Source organism: Anabas testudineus, chromosome 17 (assembly GCF_900324465.2).
Source record: "Anabas testudineus chromosome 17, fAnaTes1.2, whole genome shotgun sequence".
Lineage (NCBI taxonomy): Eukaryota > Metazoa > Chordata > Actinopteri > Anabantiformes > Anabantidae > Anabas > Anabas testudineus.
Genome location: NC_046626.1, coordinates 2,176,859 through 2,201,270, shown reverse-complemented (window position 1 = coordinate 2,201,270; position 24,412 = coordinate 2,176,859). Strand labels below are relative to the sequence as shown.

Sequence of the window (24,412 nt, the reverse complement as noted above, 5' to 3'; positions counted from 1 at the left end):
AGACAGGAGGAAAAACAGGGAAAGGAGATGGCAAGAAATTGGAAGAAGGTGAAGAGAATGAAAGACAGGTAAAAGGTTGAGTGATATGAGAAACGTGAGAAAGTTGTTATTGTTATTATTCAGCATCTTTATGCTGAAACACTACAGTACATGTACAGTAAAGCGTACAATTGCTTCTCATGTATAATTTTGATGGGACATATAAAAAACATGATAAATGACCATTATCATTTTGTCTTTAATCAGGAAGATGAGTCACGGCACCTGGATTTCTTACTTATTGAGGTCAAAACATTTCAGTTTGGTTTTCTATTTAAATATGTTTGGTTTCCCTCACTCCTATGTTGTACCACCTATTTCTCTGTCCAAAAACATCACCAATTTTTATGTTTTGTTTCGATGATTTGAATGTTGCAATGAAAAAAATACATTAAGGACAAGTACAGTAAAGACAGTATCAGATTTTCATCTGCCCTATTTGAGCTGAGACCGATCCAAAAAAATACTGCATTTTATTAAAATATTGCATGTTTAACTGATTGGCTTAAAATTTAGGAATATTTTATAACAGGAACAAAGTATTTTAGTAAGAATGTCTGGATATTTTAGTCCCTGTTTAAATTGGTCTAAGTGGTCAGGAAGCCTTGAGGCTTAGTACATGAAATATATAATTAAATATAAGTTTTTTGCCAACTGCCGAATAATGTAGGTGTTTTTATATGTTTTCAAGTAAATTATTAAGATTAAGAGATAAACACCAGATGCAGATTGTAAATTTTAGCAACATACAGCCACTGCTCAGTGAAACAAGTTTTCTATAAGAACATCCTATCGTTTGTTGCTTGTGTGTCTCAGCTTTTGGTTAGTCAGTTTGTTTTTTTCTCTTTGTCATTTCCTCCTAGCTGCTGTAGTGAGTATTTGGTTTTCTTAATTTTTAATTATTTCCACCTACTCTTTATAGTGAGAGTTTTGTTTTCCATTTTTAGTTATTCTTCCTGCCTTTGGCAGTGAACACTTTGTTGTTTTGTTTCCTTTGCCTGCCTGCTGTGAGTTTGTGTATTGATTCTTTGGGTGGGTGGCTGTGGCTCAAAAGGTAGAGCAGTTGTCTGCCAATCACAGGGTTGGTGGTTCAATTCCTGACTGCCATGTCACATGCCAGAGTGTCCTTGGGCAAGATACTGAACCCCAAGTTGCCCCCAGTGAGTCAAGTTAGCTGCATAGCAGCTCTGCCATTGGTGTGTGTGAATGGGTGAATGAGACACAGTGTAAAGTGCTTTGTGTACCAGCTAGGTAGAAAAGTGCTATATAAGTGCAGACCAGTTACCATTATTGATAATAAATTTTCTTCTGCACTGCCTGTCCTGTATTGGCACCTGCAGTTATATCCCTGTGTGTGTGTGTTGAGATCTCACACTAACTCCCTTTCTACATTTGGAAACTCTAGGAAGGAACACGGAAGGAAGTAGACCTGCACTCGGAGAACGGAGAGTTCTGCTGGGAAAATAAGGGAAAATAAGAAACTATGAGGTCTTTACCATATGATGGTGCTTGATTATTAAGTGCTTTATATGTGACTATAAGGATTTAAGATTTTGGATTTTACAGGGAGCCAATGGAGAGAAGTTAACGCAAGAGAAATACTGTATGATCTCTCTTTCTAATTTCAGTTAGAGTTCTTGCTGCAGCATTTTGGATTAACTAGTCAAAATAACTTTGAGATTCCTCACAAAAGCATATGAGGTCAAGTGGTTAGATAGCATATAGCATATGAAACCTCTTAAAATAAAGGTGTATGTCTACAGTTCAGTCGCATTTCAATGGTTTTTCTCAAATCCACGGTGGTGGTGTATATAGGCAGAATCATAAAAACTTAGCTTCTTCCGAGCCATTCCTCTGTAATGTAACCACATTTAACAGAAACTGTATAAAGGCTTGCAAGATTCGGAACAAATATAATACTTTTGGAGGTTTTAGTGTGAGCATATAATAATTACATCTTGCAACATGATTAATCTTTAAGTGTTTGTCTAAAATAACTTGAGAGGGAAAGAAAAAGACTGGACATTATCTGTTAGATTAGATGTGAACATTGTTCAGCCAGTACTTATAGAAGACGACACCCCAAAGGGGAGGGTATGTGTTTGACCGTTTTCTGCTGAATGCTTTTTTTCCACTGAAATCTTTGTTAGGTGTGGTACGAATTCGAAACAGTGCGATCCCACAGAACCTCTCAACAAAGTATGACAGTCTCTCGTTTTCCACTATATAGAGACAGTAGACATGAAGTATATTTAACTAAATCTACACTTTGTTCTAATGGGAGGTACATAGTGTTAATAGCTGTCATCACTCTCAGCAGACTCATCCTTTCCTGAAGCACTGAAAAAACACTGCTTTGGTCAGTCCTATTGTAATGCTGAGCAAAGACACAAAGAAAGCAGTAGCAAATATTATTAGTGAAATAAATAAATCTTTCTTGGACAGCAAACTGGACTAAGAACTCATCACTACTGTACAAAAAGGCTCAGTGCCAGATGTACTTTCTGAGGAGACTCAGGTCCTTCAACTTCTGCAGCACCGAAGGTTCACATACTTAAGGGTTCACATACTTTTTCCATGGCTTTTATGGTTGTTCTCCATAAAGACATGAAAGATCAGAATTCTTTGTGTGTTATTATGGTAGGTACATTATATTTGTTAATACTCTTGCTTTAGATGAAGATCAGATAACATTTTAAAATTAATGTGGAAAACCACAAAATTCCATTTCCATTTCTTGCCACTGTTTGTATATCCGTAGAAGTCTTACCTCCATTGTCTTTCATGGTAAAATTTGCATTTACTTGATGCTCAGCAGGCACATAGAAAGAGAACTTCCCATTTGCAAAGTTGTCCAGATCTGCTGCTCTGATGTTCTGAATCACCTGATGGAAGAAAGAGGAGGAAGTGTGAAGAAATTTCAAATGAAGGCACCAAAGAAGACAATAATAATAATAACAAATGGGGGAAGTAAGGATTACAAAAACTAAGAGAGTTTTTTCTTTGATGTGCTGCAGTTCTGCGTGTCACCCTTGTTCTTAAAGATCGGAACCAGAACGCTTCTCCTCCATTCCTCAGGCATCTTCTCACTCTCTAGAATCCTATTGAACAAACTGGTTAAAAACCCCACTGCTGTCTCTCCTAAGCACTTCCACACCTCCACAGGTACGTCATCAGGACCAACAGCCTTTCCACTCTTCATCCTTTTCAGAGCCTTCCTAACCTCATCCTTTCCAATCTCTTCTATTTCCTGCTCCACAACATCCACATCTTCCTCCCTTCTTTCCCTGTCATTTTCCTCGTTCATCAGATCCTCAAAATACTCCTTCCATCTTTTCTGCACACTCTCCTGGGTTGTTAGCACCTTTCCATCTCTGTCCTTAATCACCCTTACCTGTTGCACATCCTTCCCATCTCTATCCCTCTGTCTGACTAGCCTGTACAAGTCCTTCTCTCCTTCCTTTGTGTCTAACCTGTCATACAGCTCATCGTAAGCTTTCTGTTTGGCCTTTGCCACCTCCCTCTTCACTCTACGCTGCGCTTCCTTGTACTCCTGTCTACTTTCCTCAGTCCTTTCTACATCCCACTTCCTTCTAGCTAACTTCTTCCTCTGGACGCATTCCTGTACTTCCTCATTCCACCACCAAGTGTCTTTACCTTCTTTCCTCTTTCCAGATGACACACCTAGCACCTTCCTACCTGTTTCCCTGATAACTTCTGCTGTGGTTTCCCAGTCATCTGGAAGCTCATCCTGACCACCCAGAACCTGTCTCAACGTCTGTCTGAATTCCTCACAAGTTTCTTCATTCTTTAGCTTCCACCACTTGGTCTTCTTTTCTGTCTTCCCTCTCTTCTTCTTCCTGACCTCCAGAGTCATCTTACACACCACCATGCGGTGCTGTCTGGCTACACTCTCTCCTACCACCACTTTGCAGTCACTAACCTCTCTCAAATGACCTCGTCTACATAGGATGTAGTCCACCTGTGTACTCCTACCTCCACTTCTGTATGTCACTCTATGTTCCTCTCGCTTCTGGAAGTAAGTGTTGACTACAGCCATTTCCATCCTCTTAGCAAAGTCCACCACCATCTGTCCTTCCAGATTCCTTTCCTTCACACCAAACCTGCCCATCACCTCCTCATCACCTCTGTTGTCCTCACCAACATGCCCATTGAAGTCTGCTCCAACAACAACTCTCTCTCCTCTGGGGATACTCTCTATGACCTCATCAAACTCACTCCAGAATCTCTCCTTCTCTTCTAACTCACAGCCAACCTGTGGCGCATACCCACTGACTACATTCACCATCACCCCTTCAATTTCTAGCTTTAGGCTCATCAGCCTGTCTGAGACTCTTTTCACCTCTAGAACACTGTTTACAAACTCCCCCTTCAGGATCACTCCTACCCCGTTTCTCTTCCTATCCACTCCATGGTAGAACACTTTGTATCCTCCTCCAATGCTACGTGCCTTGCTGCCCTTCCACCTTGTCTCCTGCACACACAGTACATCTACCTTCCTTCTCTCCATCATGTCTGCCAGCTCTCTGCCTTTCCCTGTCATTGTGCCAACGTTAAGAGTCCCTATTCTCAGATCTATGTTCCTGCCTTTCCCCTTCTCTCTCTGACCACGAACCCTTCTGCCTCCCCTCTTTCTTCGACCAACAGTAGTCAAATTGTGGATGATTCGCATGGTTATTTTGGCAATTTTTATGCCGGATGCCCTTCCTGACGCAACCCTCTCTATTTATCCGGGCTTGGGACCGGCACAAAAATCACTGGCTTGCAACCCCTGTGGCTAGATTTCATATACTGCAACCTCAGTGCCCTGAAATCTACTTTTGACTGTGCATGAATCATGCTCTTAAATTAATAATCTTTATTACACAATAAATCCAAGCTGTTCAAATTAGATACATTGTAAATGTACATTATTAAAGAGTAGACTGGGTGAGGTGTGATGAAACATGTATTTAACCAGCCGTGACTAGCAGTCTGTGCCTTCTCTGGAGAAACAAGGAGTCTGGTGGAGCTTCAATATGTGATTTGTGCTTTGTTTACTGCCATTGGAGAGAAATGAACTTCTTATGTCTGACAGCTTCTCTTCACTAGTATTTATGATAGCTACATCAGGCTTAGCTTAATGATGGTATGGTTTCTTTTTGTCTTCTGGTTGCGGTGTAGTATGTAAACCACAAGTACACCCATTTTCATATCACATGTACATTGGGAAGTCTCCAGTGGGGGCCAAAACAATATAACTTTTTACAATTGTAATTAATTAAATTGGTCATTGTTGGTTAATTCTAACATGCAGTTTATTTAATCATTCGTAGTAATTAGTTTTATGCTGTTACCAGACCTGGATAACATTTACATTTTACATTTAGCAGACGCTTTTATCCAAAGCGACTTACAAGTTGGATACAAGGGTAGGCAGAGTAAGCGTAAGGAAGTCTTGCCTAAGGACCCCTAGTGGTGGTAGGCCACGGCTGGGATTTAAACCCCAGTCTCCCACATGGGAGGTGGTGATGTTACCACTACACTAACCAGCCGATAAGAGCCAGACCTAGAAAATACTAGAACTTTCTCCACACCTCCTGTTCCAATATCTCTATTGGAACTACTACTCATAACTAGTATTATTAAGTAGTTATTATTATTATCTTCCAATAAACAGCAACATTTATGAATTTTTCAGATATCTTGTCAACTTTCCAATTTTCCATTTCTTTTCCATAATTTTGTTGATTGGTCCATGGAGAACAACAAGAGAGTAAATATTCATGGTACAAACACAGTTTACCATCCACGGTTGATGGTACAGAGAAATATCCAATGAGCCATTTGATAAGTTTGGCAATGAGCATCTGTTACACATCAATCACACGAATGTTTGACAGAACACTGATTAACGATTGATTGACTGATTAGCATTTTCCCAGTGTGTGTGTGTCAAACTCTAACTCTAAGAGGAGTGCATAGCTACTATGCTACAAACATTTAACCACCTGTGTGGTGCATGGGCTTTTGAGATTTTTTTGCCAAATGGAAAATCTAACTCCATTTAGGTAGTCATGAAAACTCATGTTTCCTCAAATAAAAAACCTTAACCTAAAAATCTTAAAACTTCATAGCTCCAAAAGCTGTAATCACAATTGGGTTACAAATGGGATGCATTTATGCAGAGAGGTTGTTGTTGTATAGGTCTGCAAGACCTTTGAACACAAAATACCAATGTACAAAATACCTCAACAATTCCACACATGTTGACAGGCTGCTTATGCTTCACCCTCTGTTACTATTTAATGTATTGTCTGGCACTAAGCCGAGTGATATGATGAATTTGACAAGTAGAGAGGAAAAAATGTATTATTGGATGTGATTTGCATCCATCAGAGAGTACTTTTACATTTATATTTAGTTATTTGCTTTTATCCAAATCAACTTACTGTACAAGTGAGGTAAAAAGCAAGCAAATATCCAAGCCAAGAAGTGAGGCAGCTAAGCATGCAGAGGTGGGTAGGTTGTTCCACATCCCATAGTGGAACCACAGAGCTGATAGGTTTTGCCTAGGATCTTTTGAGGTAAGGTAAGGGGACCACAAAGTGCTGTTCACTTGCAGAACGCAGTAAGCGAGAGTGATTGTAGACCAGGATGAGGGAGTTCAGGTAGATAAGTGCTGCTGAGTTGACCTCACATGAGGTTCAAAGTCAAGGGTCAGGGCTTTGAACCTCATGTGAGCAGCTACAGGAAGCCAGGGCAGAGAACTGAAAAGTCGTGTAACCTGTCCTTTTTGGCTGATCAAAAATACAAAATGCTGCTGCACAACAAGCCACAGAGTAATATCAATTTGTGGGAGACTACTGGATCTTACACTTAAAACCTGCAATGTCTGTCCTGCATACTTTTGATCACATAGTGGTTAGTAATCCACATTGTGTTTTTTTGAATCTGGATCACAGCAGTGGTGGTAAAACTAAGGTTGATTTTGGTACTCAATGTACTCTAGCCTTAGTTTGGTTCTACAAAGTTTCAAACTGAAAACATTCTTACTTTCCTGCATGAAACCTGCTATTTTCAGACTCAAGAGGTCAAATCACTGAAAATTTGTATGTGTACCAAGTGTATTTTTAACTGCTGGCTAGCTCAGAATTATAGACTTATTCGGGTCTCTCCCTGCTTTAAGCTGGCTATACTCACATGTATATGGGCATGTATCTTAGTATGTACAGAAGGTATTAAACAACTGGGGAATTCCAGCTGTGTATTCCAGCTGTTTAGTTTTAGTTCTTCTTTATCAGGATACAGGCAGTAGAGTACAGTAGAGGTCTGCCAGCCCCAGGCTGTAGCTGAGCATCAAAAAGATCTACAGAAAACCCTCAATCTTGTCTGCAGCCCTCGAAGCTCCTAGCAGGCTCAAAGGTCTCCGTACAGCTCCTACCAGGGCTGGTGATGGCATCAGAACAAAGCTCTGTTTCTGTGCAACACAGAGAAGTGTTTCAGGGTTCTTTAGAAGCTTAACTGTGTCTCACTAATAAAAATTTAGGTGTATCTCTACCTTTCACCCTCTATATGGCCTCATAATAAGAATCATTATACAATGAACTAATAATATGTATAATATGAAATATATTATGTAATTTAAGCATGCTGGAAAAGCAACCTTGGGCAGATGTTTTGTCTCTGGCTGCACAGCAGTTTCTTTACGAACTTAACATACAGTAGTTCAAGGTTGGACACCTGAACTGAACTGAACCCAATGGGACTCTTTGTGTTACAATTCCCTCCTCCAGCCAGCTGAGGCAGTGTCCCCGGAAGTCTCCGTGTTTTTTGTTTTCCTTTCCGGAGGCATGTCTTGGCTGGTTCGAGTGACATCAGGTTTGTGTTTTTAGCAGGTTTATGGTGTTTGTTACTCATTAGTGTGTCTTGTTTTTAAGTCCATGTCTTATTGTTGTCATTTGCTAGTGTGTCAACCTCATTTGTTCCCTGCTTCCTCCATTCACCTTTTCCCTGACTTTCACCTCCACGGTTTGTAAGTCCTGTTAGTGTAGTCAGCTTGTGTGTTAGTAGTAGTTTAGCTTTGTAGTTTGTTCCAGCGTTTAGCTGCGTATTTGTTTCTGGTTAGTTCCACCTTTGGTTGTGTATTTTGCTCTGTAGTCCCAGCTATTGCTGTGGTTTTGTTTTGTTTGTTATTTCCAGCATTGGCTGTGATTTTGTTCTGTTTATTTCCAGCTTTGACTGTGATTTTGATTTCCTTTTGTTTTACGTTTACTGCGTTTCTTTGTTTGTTATCTAGACTACTTAGTTTCTAGTTTGCCTGCCTTTTGCAGTGATCTTTAGTTTGTTCGTCCTTTTGAGGTTTTTGTTTGCATTACATTACGTCTGTTCTGTATTTATCATTACATATTCTGTTAATAACTCTTTTTTTGAGAAATCTCTTTGCTTTGCTGTCATTCTGCAAGTGGGTCCACTAGTTAGCTTGTTCGTAACACTTTGGTACCCAAAGTATCAGGTTTGGGGTCTGGGTTCAGAGAGAAATTTGGAAATCATGTTCGAGTTTGCGTAAGGTTCGGTCAGGTAGGTTAAACTTTATTCTAAACAGACATAATTGCATTTACTTATACTATTCTAGTAGTTTATAGTAAATAGAGCACTGGAGCACTCTATCTGCTTTGTTTAGTTTCAGGAGACTGAAAATACAGACACCAACATGCCATACTTTCCTTTATATCTGCTCCAATTATATTGATCCTTTTAAATAATTCATGACTTTCTCTATATAACTCATCAATTTCTTCACACCAAACCAGGAAGAAATACCCAACATGCATTTGGCATGGTCTTGGCACAATAACCATGTCTTACTCAAGACTGCTACTATGCAAACAGTTTCTAATGGCATTTAGACTTTTAGCAGCACCCTTCTCAACTTTTTAGAAGTTATAATATATAGCTACATACAAATAACAATGTTATATTCACAAATTAACCAAATGAGAGAGGTATTTTTCCACAAAGTGGAAAATTCTATTCTATGTGGAAAATTGTTCTATTTAATTTACAACTTGGATACATTTCTTCAGGCCTCACTCAGAATTTTATTAAATTTTTTCTGTATCTTCAGTTTGTTTTCTGTTTAGTAAATAACATTATTTTATAATTGCCATTATCTATCCCTGTTTCTACAGGGAAACGCTTATTTCTCTACAAGTCAACACAAGCCATACCTGTTTGGTGTGGACTAGTTGCAGGTGATTTAAATAGTCTGATCCATTAATTAACATAATCACCAATATGCATGCAGATTACTGTCCTGAAATATGTTCTGACTTAATTTATTAGATAAAACCAATGTAATTCCCCAAATCTGGTTATAGCTTATGTCCTATTTGGTAAATACCAAATACTCTTTAAAGACTACCTGCCATTCAGTTATAAGATGTTTATGTTTTTATGAGTAAAAAAAAGTAATAAGTGAAAGGTTCTAGTGTTGAACAGCATTCTGAGCGCTCAGCTGTGTAAGCTTGTGTGTTCCACTGGTCTGCAACAAACAACAAATGAGGATTACATGTTGTGTATGTCCCACAACCTACAACAGCCAGTCTCATTGTTTTGAAATCAATTATGCAAATGTAGAATACAACTGAGTTCCCAAATCCAGCGGTGAATATTTTTCACGCCAGATCGATGCTATGCATGAAAATGTCTTAGCATCAATTTATTGCAACTCCAGCAACATCTGAAAAAGAGGACTACTTCATCACTGACTGTGCTGGCATTGACTGCCTAAAGCCAGTCTACATGATCACATACATTCGCACAACACACACAGACACACTTGAGCTTAAATTTGCACCCAGACAAAGAGTAGAAGCAGTAACATGAGAGAGCACATCAGAACACATGCTGTAGTGAGGGCAAAGGTGTGTGTGAAAATGTGCACTTGAAGATTGTAATAACTGCAATGCAGATCTATGCCATGGTTATTCACTCGAAAAAAAAAAGAAAAAGAAAAAAGTATAAGCCTTACTATGGAGCAGAGGCTGACGGTATGGTGGCAGTGGTGGGAGGGAGGGATTGGGGGATAAGGGAGGCAGTAAGGCGGGTCCGTTTTTGGGTTTAATATGATTGTCTCTGCTCCTATCTGGCCCAGCAGCGGTGGCATCGGCGTACTCCCCAGTCTGAATAATTTATAGGTTCAAGAAGCTGCAAAGTCTGCAGCTCAGCTGATAAATCCCCCACTGATGGTGTCAGACACACAACAAGACACTACAGATCAACAAGAATGTATGTATGTACTAGTGTGTGTGTGTGTGAGAGAGAGAGGATGAATGTGTTTTTTAGAGGCATTTGTTTCTCTCTGTAGAAATATTTTTGCTGATATGTTCTTGTGTTTTCGAGATAAATATCCCACGTTTTGTTCTCATTGTAAATATGTCATATGCATGTGCCACTGAGTTCTGTAGAGATATTGACTTTTCTGTGGCAAGTTAATGTACAGTGAAAACCTCCCCGCATTACTTATATAGATGATTCTTAAACTGTTTAATGACACTAATAAGGTAATGGATATTGAAACATTAGCTACAAAACTAATATTGTATAACTAATACTGAATAAAGTTATACTGTATAAGTTTATGTTCATAGGCTCCCAAAAGTTCTGAACAGTAGCACAGAGTAGAAAGGACTTACAGACAAATAGTCTATGCAGCTCTATGAAGCCAGAAAGGGAAATTAGACTCTTTATAATCAGTGACTAGTCTAGTCAAAGCTTATGATTTCATTGGAAGCTCCTTCTTTGAAGGAGGCTGCTTCTGGTATGCTTCTGAAAAAGTTGAATCCACCAAGGTAGTGCTTTCTTCATATTGTTTCCCATTTTAAAAACAGTCCTTACCGTTATTTATCCCTGAAAGTTAGAAAGGTTTTACCCCACCCCTTTGCCTGAATAGGCTTGTTAGGTGAAACAATGGAAGGGGAGGATGTGAAGGATTTATTAGTCACACCTCTGCCCAACCGCTCTTAACACCTAAAATTGGTTTGTTAAGTGTGCCCAACCTGGTGCAGGTGTGAATTGTCTAAGGCCTTCACCTCTGTTGAGTGAGGGGGTGTTGATTTGCACATGCAAGGCTTCCCTTACACCTCTCTCAAACCACTTGTCTTTTTTTTCCATTATGTGAACCATATTGTCCTCAAAAGAGTGTCCTTTTCCTTAAGATGAAGGTACACAGCTGATTCAGGTTTCTGTGGAGGTGGATATGTTTTGCACTCTAGCGTGGAATGTGGGCGTAGCCTGACCAGAATGACGTTCTGCTGTCGGCATCTGAGGTTGAAGTGCAGATGGTTCCTGTAGTCTGTATCTAGCTGCCCTTTAGTATTACATATAACTTAGGACTTTGGGTTTCTGCTCCTAAATGTGCAGTGCCTCTTCATCTGCTCCACTCATTCTACCCGTGCACTGTGTGCATGATGTGGCTTGCACAAAAATATACTGACAGACAATTTCAAGGTCAAGAAACATTGTGATTCCACATTAGTCAAAGCAAAGGGAGTCACAAAGGTTTCAGCAAAATATATACAGTAGATAACCTGGATGCTTCACAGCCACACAGTTTAGTGACAAAACAACAGCTACAGGCCCTGTTCACAAAGACAAGTGACTGATACCTTTAACTGGGCTGTCCCTGCTTTCTGAATTCTGCTGGCAGAGGTGCAGCTTTTGAGTAGTGCATCGGTCCCTGCATAGTTTATGCTTCACACTGGGCCACACCAAGAGCAGTCGATACGATAAATTTTCCCTACTCTTGCAATTGTTTCATCATTTTGTGTGGCTAGGCATAATTGGCTAGGAAAATCAGTGTCTGATTTGATGTTCAGCATATTCAGCATACCCTCAGTTTTTCCACACAGTCACAAGTTAAGAAAAAACAGCCCAATTATAATATTAAACTTGTACATAGAATAAAACCTAACATAAATATTTATGACAGTAACAGATGGTTTGACTGTAAAACTGTTCTGTGAGAGAGCTGACTGCACCTTTCTGAAATCATTTGCTTTGCTGCTACAGTATAATAATTAGCCTCATCTGATTCCTAGCTATAATTAATTAATTAACTTACCACTAAACCGTTGACATAGCTTCATTTTTATAACATATTTAATAAGAAAACTGTTGTTTGTTTCACTGACAGGTGAGTTATGAGTTTTCTTTGTCTTGTCAAAGTAGTGGTCTCCAGGTCAAAAATATGTTTTAAACACAGTTATTCCACTACATTACAAACATGACAGTAAGCGCTCCAGTGGTTCTGCGTGGCTAATGTTGCATGGTAACTTCTGTGGTGGAGATCGACTCTCAATGCTAACTAAACACAAAAGACTTCTGACTTCGTGGTCACGCCACAAATTCATTCATGTTGTTTATGCTGTAAGGTTCTATTGAATTTTAGGTCAGGTTTTGAAACCGACCTCACAGCAAATAAATGTTTCAAGTTATCTATTGTTATTCATGTACCCAAATTCTCTCTCCTTTTAAACATGTGTATTTATCACTTTGAGTTCCTTAGGATGATGCATTAGAGACCTACCTGTCCAGTTTTGGTGCTCTCACACACTGTGATGACATTGTTGCCCCCAGAGATGGATGGAGTGTTGTCATTGACATCCAAGACCTGAATTGTGACTGGAACATGACTCACCATTCGTGGGTTATCTGAAAATTAAGAACAGGTTTTAGAACAGGTTTCTGTGAAGGTATGGGCTAGTATGTATCATAAGAAATAAAACATTTGAACTGCCCGCTTAAGCATAATAAAATAGATAACCATGCTCACTGAGCAATTTTGAGACAACATCATACATACACTTCCCTCCAGTAGAACTGGAGTGAGGCCAGTTCCTTTATTTTTGCTGTACATTGAGAACATTTGGGTTTGACATCTGAAAGATGAATATGAGACAAAAGATCAATGTTTCAGCTTTTATTTCCAGTTGTTTACATCTGGATCTGATAAGCAACTTAGAAGTAAGTATTGAAACAGACAGACTTAAAATAGATATATAGAATACAATAGAAAGTGCATAAGATTTAATACTTAGTTGCAAATCATTTGCTTGCAATAACTGCAGCAAACCTGTGACCCACTGACATCAAACATTTGCATTTTTTTGTGATATTTTTCCAGGCTTTCACTGGAGCCTCTTTTAGTTGTTTAGTCTCCTCTACAGCAGGTTAAATGCATGCTCTGTAAGGTTTCATTCTGGAGACTGACTTGTCGAGTCTAAAATCTTCAGCTTATTGACCCTTTGTTGTTTTGACAGTTTGTTTTGGATCAATCCCTTGCTGCATAATGAAGGATTTCTCACTCAGTTTTCATCTTTCTTTAAACTGGCAGATAAAATGTTTCTGTAGACTTTTAAGTTCATTTTGCCGCCACCATCATGTCTTATATTAAACATTAATGCGCGTGCCCCAGATGAAGACATGCAGCCCAAGCCATGTATGTTTGGGGTCATGAGCAGATCCTGCCTTTCTCCAAACCTTAGCTTTTCCATCATCCTTTAGAAAAGGTTCATCTTTGTCTCATCAGTCTTTAAAACATTGTCATAGAATTTTTGAGGCTCATTTCTGTACTTTGTGGCAGATTTCAGTCTGGCCTTCCTGTTCTTCTTTTTATTGAGTGGTTTGCATTTTCTGGTGTAGCTTCTGTACTTTTGTTCATGAAGTCTTCTGTGAACAGTAGATTGTGATACCTTCATTCCTGCTCTCTGAAGGTATTTGCTGACATCACTAACAGTTGTTTTGAGGTCTTTTTAACAGCACTGGCGAAGTTCCTGTCTCCTTCTGTTGTCCTCCTTAGTATACCCATTCACTGTCTGTTACTAGTACATCAGTGGTTTCTTTTTTCTTCGAAACATTTCAAATTGTTGTACTGGATATGGCCAATGTTTGTACAATGACTGTGATTGATTTCCCTTCTCCTAGCTTCACAGTTGCTGGTTTTTCACCAATAGACAGCTCTCTGGTTTTCATGTTGGTTACACCACTTAACTATAAATGTAGTCTGAACAGACAAAAAACAAATCTGATTTGTTTTGAGAGGTTCAGTGAGACAAGGGAAAACAGGAAACTTGCAGGGTGGGTCTGGGGAGGAGTACTTCTGGGTCTAAGGAAAAAGACAGAGATTAGTGACTTAGAAAATACAATGAAGTAGATGACACTATAAGAAACAGAAACAGCTCACTGGGTCGTACACAGGGGATAACTAAGCTGTGAGTATTTGACGGAAGAGAAAGAAGAGCATTCGGCTGTAGGTTGGAGGAAGAAGTGATGGAAGTCGTAGCAGACAATGCTGGGGAATTAGTCTGGATGACAGGTGTGAGTAAGGCAGGAGCCATCAATGGAGACAGTGCTTCTACAGGTGAGTGGACAGGAGTGTTCCGTGAAGAGGGCGGGCCTTGGCGGGTGAGTACTGAGCCTGGTCGAGTGAACAGAGAGTGAGCACTACCGGTGAGTGCAGAGCCTAGAGGAAAGGTCAAGGTGGCAAAAGCTCAGAGTCACACATTAGCACAGAAAACAGTTTGAAACCCCAAAGCCAGTATTAGGATTCAAGGTCCGGTTCAGGGCAGAATTCACAAAGTCAGGTAACAGAGTCAGAACAAACGCTGGTGTGCAGATGGAGTGCAGCACAGGTACATGGCACAGTCTGGTAAAGTCTAGAGGACTGCAGACCTGCTTATTAAGAGGAGGAGAGACACGCACAACTGATCATGGTGATTTCATGTAGTCTACTAGACAACCCGATTCTCTTAATTGATTATTCTCGATCGTCAATTCTTGCTGACCCTAGAAGGTTTGCCTTGTGTTTTTGAACTTGTTTGTACCAGGACTTTACCTTTACCTTGCCCTTGCCTTACCTTTTTTTTTTTAGATTCTAGTTCTTTGACCTATGACCTTTGTTGTTACTTTGTATTTAATCTTTTGGTTTGCTGTGTCAAGCTCCAGTCCCCGGATTTCAATCTGACGTGAGTGCTAGATACTTCTGAATGGTAAATTATTTCACTCTTCACTGTTCTGCATTCTGGATTCACATCCTTTGCCTGTCATTAATGACTGTATTGATGAAATTGGGCCAGCAAACTATATCAGTAAGCTTGACTTGCAGAAAGGATATCTGCAAGTGCCTTTAACTTCAAGAGCATCTGAGGTCAACTGACCATTTTCTACAGTACACAGTCATGCCCTTTGGCATGTGTAACACTCCTGCTACCTTTCAAACCTATAGGGCTTACTTGAATGATATACTGTAGGTGTATATAGTAGAGAGTGGTCAACCCATATGGCAATGTTGAGAGCAGTCTTCAGTCACCTAGCTAATGCATTCCTAACACTGGGTCAGTAGGACAGTAAAAACACAGCAGTAGGTTTTGAAAAATGAGCAGATGTTCCTATTAATAATAAAAGAAATGCTGTGGAGATAGTAATACGTAATAGTAATAATGCAGGTTCTAAGGAAAAGACATCTCATGTCTCCCAAAACCTTGCTTTCTCAGTTCCTCTTTCCTTGTATATTTTCCTTGCATCCCTCCATGTATCTTTAGTGGAAGGGACTAAGACGCAAGGACAAGATGCACTTAAGAGAAATGTGGAAACAAGTAAGGGAACTGTGATCCACCTTATGACAGGCTGATGAGTGAGAATCAGTGGAGCTTTTTCAGGAACTGATGATGACATCAAGTTCAAGTGGGCCCAGTTCCAGTGTTCTCTCCTCTTCACTGCTACCAGTCCATCTGCCATAACTGAAAAATACTATCATTCATCATGTTGCAAATACAATAGTTGTTATACCCAAATAGCCCTGATATCTTGAGATATTTGCAGGGGTGAGCTTTGCTACTAGGTGTTTAGGTATGCCCTGCAAGTTGTTGTTACCTAGGGTAGTAGTAACTCCAGTTAAATCTGTGCTTTTTTTTCTTAGTTTTTTGTTGTCTCTTCTACTTTTTCTATAATTTTAACACTGCTTAACTAAAGAATAGACAGTGCATTGCTTTAAAGTTTTGTCTTGGTTTTCTGGGTTTTTCAAACTTTTTTCTACTGGGAAGCATGGCAACAGATGTGGCTGGGAGCAGAGAGTTAATTACCTGACACAATCATATTATTTATGATATAAGGCCTACACTATTAAGAACAAGGCCCCAGATCTGCCAGGAGTGAAGGACTGGAGTCAAAGAAAAGTGTGGAGCAGAAGGTTTAAACCTTTTCTTTCTCATGTCGTTGCAGGAAATTCGAGGTCCCTGGCAAGTGACTGACCATGATGTTCTCTGTAAACAGAATGTGAATGCACAAACATTAACTCTGTATAGCATACATCGTCACAGAGTACATGGACTCCTGTGTGGATAATATTATCCCAACAAGGACAGTGAGGTGCTTCCTCAACAATAAGCCCTGGATTTACTGTGACCTGAACAAGCTGTTGAACAGGAAGAAGAAAGCCTTCTTGGAAGGAGACTAGGACCAGGTGAAGTCGGTATTGTTGCCTTCATGAGGAAGCTGGAGAACCACCTCCAGCATGACAACATTAAGCATGTGTGGTCTGGGATGAAAAACATCACAGGCCTCAAAGGAGGAGCCTTCCTTCCTCCTCCTCCTCTGCCAGACACTTGTCTCCTCCCATCACATCTACACTTTCACCCCATCACTCACCCCCCTACAGTAATAAATATAAGTAATGTGTAAGGTACAGAGGCAAGAATTGGGATTACGTGGAGTTTTGCATGAATTGGTCATAAAATGTGCTCCAATCTTCATCTAACTCACAACAATACAAAAACGCAGTCTGCTGAAAATAATAGTACACAAACATTATATGTTTTCATGTTTTTATTGAACATAACATGTAAACATTCGCAGTGCAGGGTGGAAAAAGTGTGTGAACTTGGACTTAATATCTGGTTGACGCTTTGGCAGCAATAACCTCAACCAAACGTTTCCTGTAGTTGCAGATCAGACCTGCACAATGATCTGGAGTAATTTTGGACCACTCCTCTTCACAAAACTGTTTCAGGGTAGCAATATTCTTGGGATGTCTGGTGTGAATCACTCTCTCAAGGCCATGCCACAGCATTTCAATCGGGTTGAGGTCAGGACTCTGACTGGGCCACTCCAGAAGGTGTATTTTGTTCTGTTGAAGTTATTCTTTTGTTGAATTACTTGTATGCTTTGGATCATTGTCCTGTTGCATCACCCATCCTCTGTGGAGCTTCAGTTTTCGGACAGATGGTCTTACGTTTTCCTGCAAAATGTCTTGATAAACTTTGGAATTCATTTTTCCATCAATGACAACAATCCGTCCAGGCCCTGAGGCAGCAAAGCAGCCCCAAACCATGATGCTCCCTCCGCCATGTTTTACAGTGAGGATAAGGTTTGATGTTGTTGTGCTGTGCCTTTTTTTTATCCACATACAGTGTTGTGTGTTTTTTTCACAGAATATTTTGCCAGCAGTGCTGTGGAACATCCAGGTGCTCTTTTGCAAACTTCAAACATGTTGCGATATTCTTTTTGGACAGCAATGGCTTCCTCCATGGTGTCCTCCCATGTACTCCTTTCTTGTTTGATGTTTTTCTTATTCTAGATGTGTCAACAAAAATGTTGCATGTGCCAGAGATTTCTGTAAGTCTTTAGCTGACACTCTAGGATGCTTCTTTACCTCGTTCAACATTCTGCACTGTGCTCTTACGGTCATCTTTACAGGACGACCAGGCCTAGGGAGAGTAGCAACAGTGCTGCAACAGTAAACCCAAAACTGTTGTATGTTTTTAAAGGGCAGGACAGCTTTCAGCAACACATCCAATATCATCACACTGATTGGACTCAAGGTTGGCTCAATTCTGGCTCCAATTAGCTCTTGGAGAAGTCATTAGGCTAGAGGTTCACATACCTTTTCCACCCTGCACTGTGAATGTTTACATGTTATGTTCAATTGTGTAGTGTACTATTATTTTATATTAATATATTTATATTATTATTTTTTTAAGAACAGAGCACATCTTATGACCAATTCATGCAAAACTCCACGTAATCCCATCACATACTTTTTCTTGCCACTGTAGGTATGTATAATGTGTCCAAGACCAATCAGATAATTGTGGACCTTAGGAGGAATAGAGACAGATTTACCACTGTCTCCATTGTGGGAGAGGAAATAGAGGGATGGAGGGGTTCAAATTTTACAAACGTTTATTGTGTAGCAATAAAGTTAATTACCTGATGCTAGCCGTATTAGCAATGCTATGCTAACCTAGCCATAGCCTGCGCATTAGTGACACACAGTCGCCATGGTAACAGCCTCTTGGCTCAGCTAGAGTTCGGTTGTTGAAATGTTCCTGAGTAAATGTGCAGTTAGTTAGCAGCCACGAGTTTCAACATGTCTTATTTAAGAGCATGCAGAGTTGTTAACCTTTTGTGGATTTCTGTTTGTTTATCGTACGACATTATGTTGATGAAATCCCCATTATACCATGAGTTGGGAATAAGTTGTGTGGTGGATCTCTCATAGCAGTCACTCCTGTTTCAGTTTGGTTTTAATAAAGCAAAAAAAAAAAAAAACTGTCCAGGAAGAGAGGAGGATGCTGAACATTCATCTTCATAGCATTAAATTACACAGCATGCATAATAGTTTATTTTTCTGTTTTTTCACTGTATTTGTAGATTTTACTGCTGTGTGCATGTGTATTTTTGTCCCATAATTAAGTATCTATCTATCTATCTATCTTAGATAATATTTCTGTTTTTATTCTAGTAAGGTAAAATTTGATTTGATTTATTTTGCGTTGTTTTGTTTATGATTTTGCTTTAAAAGGTACTTTACTTTACTAGATTAAAGCCATTTTAGAGGTGGTTTCTGGGAAGGACTTGCCAGGCTGGGCAAACTCAGGTTCAAACTCATCTAGCAATCAAGTTTTTTTTAGGTATTTGGGCTTTATTTTGTGTGATAATGTTATGTTAAGGTTATGCAGGTTTTATATATTTATAAATGCATGTTTTCTAATTAAGAATTTAACATTGTGTGAGTGTATTGTTTTTTTGCATGGTAGCATGGATTGATATTACATGGGAAGGATGAAGATAACTGTTGTGACAAATTAAGAAATCCTCACACACAAAGGGGGAGGGATTTTGACTTGCTAAAAGGTGATTTTACACATACAATGGCAAGAAAAGTATGTGAACATTTTGAAATTTGGTGGTTTTATGCATTAGTTTGTCATTAAATATGATCTGATCTTCATCTAAGTCAAGATGTATTTAAATATAATGTGGCAGAAAAAATCTGATCTTTCATGTCTTTATTGAGAACAAATATGAAAATCTCATACTGCTAGTTGAAAATATATGTGAACCCTTGGAATAGTGACCTCCCAGAAGAAAACGTTAACTGCAGTCAGGTGTTAGCATACCTGGAGTCTTATTTAAAAAAATTTGAGCACGACAAACACTCAGTGAGCTTACCTATTTGGTAAGAACTCACTACATCTGGCATAATAAGGGCAGTGCATATCATCAAGGAAAACATCATCCCAATCGTAAAATATGGGGCCATGGCACGCGCACAGTTAAACAGACAGTAACACCACAGCAACATGTCGACACAGAAACAGTGATTGAATAAGACAAAAAACTTACACACTTGCACATGTAAGCCCAAAATAAAGTGTGTAGGAACAGCCAAGGAAACATTCAGTGTCTTGTTCTATTCTTCCACATCTATGTGACGCACACAAAATGTAGGGTCACATTTTATGAATAATTTTCTTATTTTGTGGTGTTTTGGGATGTTTTTGTACCTGCTGAGGATTTTGGTGAAAGGGGGATATTAGAAACTGGGCCATAAAATTGAATTACAAGCAATCTCAAGACTCAGCAGGGTGACTAGGTTTCAAGTGTTCGCCAGTAGGAAGCAGTGTGGCGTTGTGCTTCTGCCATGGACTCTCAAACTCAAGCTGCACTGAACAGTCTGTGCTGCCTCTCTCATTCTTTCTCCTGTTTATACAGGTTTGTGAAATGCACTAAATACATGTTTACGTCAGTGACATGGAAATTAATACGACATTATGTTATAAAGGTAAATGTGTGAATAACAGTGATAGCATATAAATTAGAACGTTCCATTGTAGTGCACAGGCCATGTAGGCCAAGATGGAAAGTCTGGTTACTGGCTCCAGTACATTGCCTTTATTATATATATACATATATATATATATATATATATATATATATATATATATATATATATATATATATATATATATATATTGTAGCTTAAAATAAAAAATAAAAAAAATTAAAAAATTAAATTAAATGCCACTGAATTGTTGTCATCTCAAATATAAAGAAAATAGTGCAGGGGTTTAGCTTAGGTGTCTTGTGGATTTCACACGATATTTGAACAGAGTTTAGAGTTTCTTTTCCCAAACTTTGGATTTATATTGGTCTTTATCAAGATAAAATATCTAAGACTAGAGAATATTCTGTTTAGAAAATAATGAATTCTGCCGAGCGATGCTGCACTGAACAGAAACTCTGTACCACCAGTCTCATTTTTTCTCCTGTTAATACAGGAATTATCTGCTGCAGCCCGTCTCTCAGACTGGACCTGTAACATCTATTACCTGTGTTCTGCAGCACTTTTATTTTGGGATTTGTTAATATAAGATGGAGAGAAAGGTGGAAAAGTAAATGTGAAATTATATTCCTTACATGCATCAGGGCAATGAGCTTAAACAAATCTACTACAGAAACATTGATTGACATTGACAGATGACCAATTTATGCAGAAAACCAGGAAATTGCAAATAATTTGTAACTTTTTCTTGCTAATGTAATTCTAAGTTGTTATCTAATTTTCCAGCCTTTGTATATTGCTCCCATGTACGTACAAATATGTTTTGATACATGCTGCAAGCGCAGCTGTAAATTAAATTACACTATGAATTGACGTTTGTAATATGGAAAGTGTTTTAAAAATGATTTTTTTTAAATTAACAAATATTTAATACTCAATTTAACTTTTATTTAAGACAATAAGTCTACAACAACAGTAGGAGGGGCCACAATTCACAGGTAAGATGAATTTTCAGACCTTATGTTTTGTTTCATACTCTATCCAGACTTTATGTCACTCATCTTTTCCCTTTACCTGTTATCTCTTCCCATCTAAATCCTCTCTCTAGCTCAGTGCTTTACTTTGCTGGACTCCCCCCAGCTCATCCCATTAGAGAAGGTTTATAGAGTATATCTGGGGAGAAGCTTGCCTCTGCAGGAGAGGCACTTTCTGATCAGACCTGAGGTAATAGGCAAGGGTGAAGGTCAGATACCGTGTCTAAAAAAATCTCTCTCTTCTCTCTGCTTAATTCATCAGAGAGCTGAATAGTTTTATCTGGTCTCAACTGCAGACAGAATATTGATGACCCTTGCTCCTGACCTCTGCTATAAACCACTGCGAAGCAGATTTGTAACTCTGTGCTGACTTTAATAATGGCAGCGCAGAGCAGGAGATATCCCTGATGTAGACATATATTTGACACATACACCAGATGTGGAAACATCATTTTATAGACTTAAAAATGAAATCACTGCTTTTGAAGCAGTGTTCTCAAGAGATGGTAGCTTTAACCTCTGTCAATCCTCTGCTCTCAAACAAGGGAAACTTTAAATTTAGATTAATCTCTTACTGATTCAACTGAGAGCAAACCTACAGGAGATTATACAGTTCATTAACTCCCATGGGCAAACTGGTGTGAACAGGCAGCTTTAGTAACTTGCCCAGAGATACTTTAACATGTGGCTTAGGAAGAACAGGCAGTCGAACTGCTGACTCTGCAGTTCATGTATGACCGCCTAACCCCCTTTAAATTGTTAAACATATGGTAGATGTTCCTCCTGCACTTGAAACTGGTTCTTAGATTAATTGAAAAAAGATATAGTGAAGAGACTGAAGCGAAATGATGGGGATGGAATAAGAAGAAAGAACTAATGGAAAATTCTACAGACGCATTTAGCACATACACAATACTGTATATGTCTGTTATGCAGAGGTTCTGTCAGATGACCAAATGTTTTTTTTTAAGAGAATTATATAGAATTAAATTGCTTTCTAAAAATGTGTTTAATCCTTAGGAATCAATTTGTATGTAATTTCTAATTGAGGTGACATAAAGCTCTTGTAGAGCAGTGGTAATAATGCTGCCCTCCATTTGGGAGACTGGGGTTTGAATCCTGGCTGTGGTCTATCTCCAGTAGGTGTCCTTAGGCAAAACCCCCTCACACTTACACTGCTTTTGTCTTGTAAGTTGCGCTGTAAGTTGCTAAGATAAAAGCGTCTGCCAAATGACATAAATGTAACTGAAGCTATTTTCCTAAACTAATGCTGCATACTATAAATGAGAGTTATCTGTCTAACCTAAGTTCAAACAATTGTCTGTTTCAGTTCTAATAACAATACATTTTCCTATTTAGCTTAAGGATGGTGAGAATTATGCAATTTGGTACAAACTACAGAGCAGATTAAGCAGGTAAATAAAATACGTAAATAGAGATTATCTGATACACCAAAAATGCACTGCTGTGGGTGGGGCTGAAGATATTCCTCAAGTTTTCAATAACTCTAATATTAGAGGGAAAACTACTACCAAGAAATGTAGGCCCAGGTCTTGTACCATAACAAATGTAATGTAATTACATCCGTAATGTGTTGATGGATGAATGAAACCAACAGAAAATTATTCTTGGCATTTACTGCTGTTGTGTTTGCATTCAATTCTATTCATCACATGCTCAACTATAACTATATATTGGTCAGCCTATGTCTTCCTTCCACAGTAAGAAGTCACAGAGCACACACGATCCTTCAGAAGGCACAAGAACATCTGCTTAATGAAAGAATGGGACAGAACTACTTAATCACAGACAGAATGAAACACAGGTTAGACAACCTTCACCAGAAACTATGTGATGCTCTTCTGAAGCCAGTAATGGATACAGTCACATAATTTGTCTAGAAAATACAGCTGAGCCAGCACTGCAAAGGGAAGGAGAGTCAAACAAAAATAATTTGACATACTTCCCTCCCAAAAACAAACAGCAGAGGAGCTTGCCTGGATAAAGAAGGATGACAGGAACAGAATCCCCTATCTGAAACAACAACCTACCAGAACAGAGCAGTTATGACTTAAAGTCTCTGCAGCGCAAAACCACCAGATTCCACCCTCACCAAGCAGGGGAGAATTGCCCTGACATCACTTAGCAAAAATGAAACCATCACAATCCTGCCTGTGGACAAAGGAAGATGCACTGTCATCCTTAACACTGCAGATTACCATTAAAAGGTAATCAAAGAACAAAGGACACTCATTTGAGGACAATAATGTTCACATATTGGACAGAGAAGACAAGTAGTATGAGAAAGGTCTGAGGGAAGCTTTTTTTGTAAAAAATAAACACCCCTGACTTAACAGGGGTGGAGCTTTTAGACATAACCTGTCTTCTGTTTATCATGCCGCCCTTTTATCCATCCCTAGAAAAAACAGTCCCAATTCACACATCCACCAGGTGACTTACAACTAACAACCGACTTGAGAGGGTAAGAGAGGTTGACCATCTCCTTCCATTGTTTCACCTAACAAGTCTATTGAGGCCAGGTGGATACATTTCTGGTTTCTAAACAACTGTTCTTAGATTGAAGAAGCTACTTGGATGAGTAGTGAAATGTTTTGACCTAACGAGATCCACGAAGTCCAGTTACCATGACTCAGCTTCTAGATAACATCACCTGGTTGACTGAGAATCTTTACTTGCTTCCGTTTTTTCAATCCAGACAAACTTTCAGAGTTGTAATTAGCATATTTAAGTATCTCCTGAAACCAAAGCAAATGAAGTTATAGAACACAATGCTGTTAAACTCAAATTAGCATCCTGTTCTCCTCTGCCTATTGCCTATGCTATGCAACATATTATTGGACTTGCTCCTAGACTGACAGAGAACGAGTTTGGTTATCATTTGTGAACCAATGTCATTGGGCAGGGCACACAACCAACACCAATTATGTTACAACTGAATCAATGCATATCAACTGCAGAACCATTACACACATACATACTGTATCAGAAAACAGGCAAGATGATGGATCGCTGTAATTAAAGCTTAAACACAGTCTTCATGTCCTTGCTGAAATTTAACTGATGTCCTTAATAAAACAGAGAAATTAGAGCTAAGTCTACAAATTGGTTACAAATTGTCAGTCCGTTCTGGCATGAATTCTTCTTTAAAGCAACAATAAAAATATGTTTTAAAAAAAAAAAAATCTTAATGTGG

At 39.0% G+C, this 24,412-nt stretch overlaps 1 protein-coding gene across 1 annotated transcript in view; it reads right to left on the bottom strand.

Moving 5' to 3' along the window:
- Positions 1–24,412, bottom strand: part of LOC113172440 (cadherin-18-like) — a 94,469-nt gene that overhangs the window by 1,466 nt on the left and 68,591 nt on the right. The window contains exons 8-9 of the mRNA XM_026375408.1: positions 12,629–12,753; positions 2,810–2,924 (exon numbers count right to left, since the gene is read on the bottom strand). Of these exons, the coding sequence (XP_026231193.1) occupies positions 2,810–2,924; positions 12,629–12,753 (240 nt within the window). The remainder of the gene's footprint in view (positions 1–2,809; positions 2,925–12,628; positions 12,754–24,412) is intronic.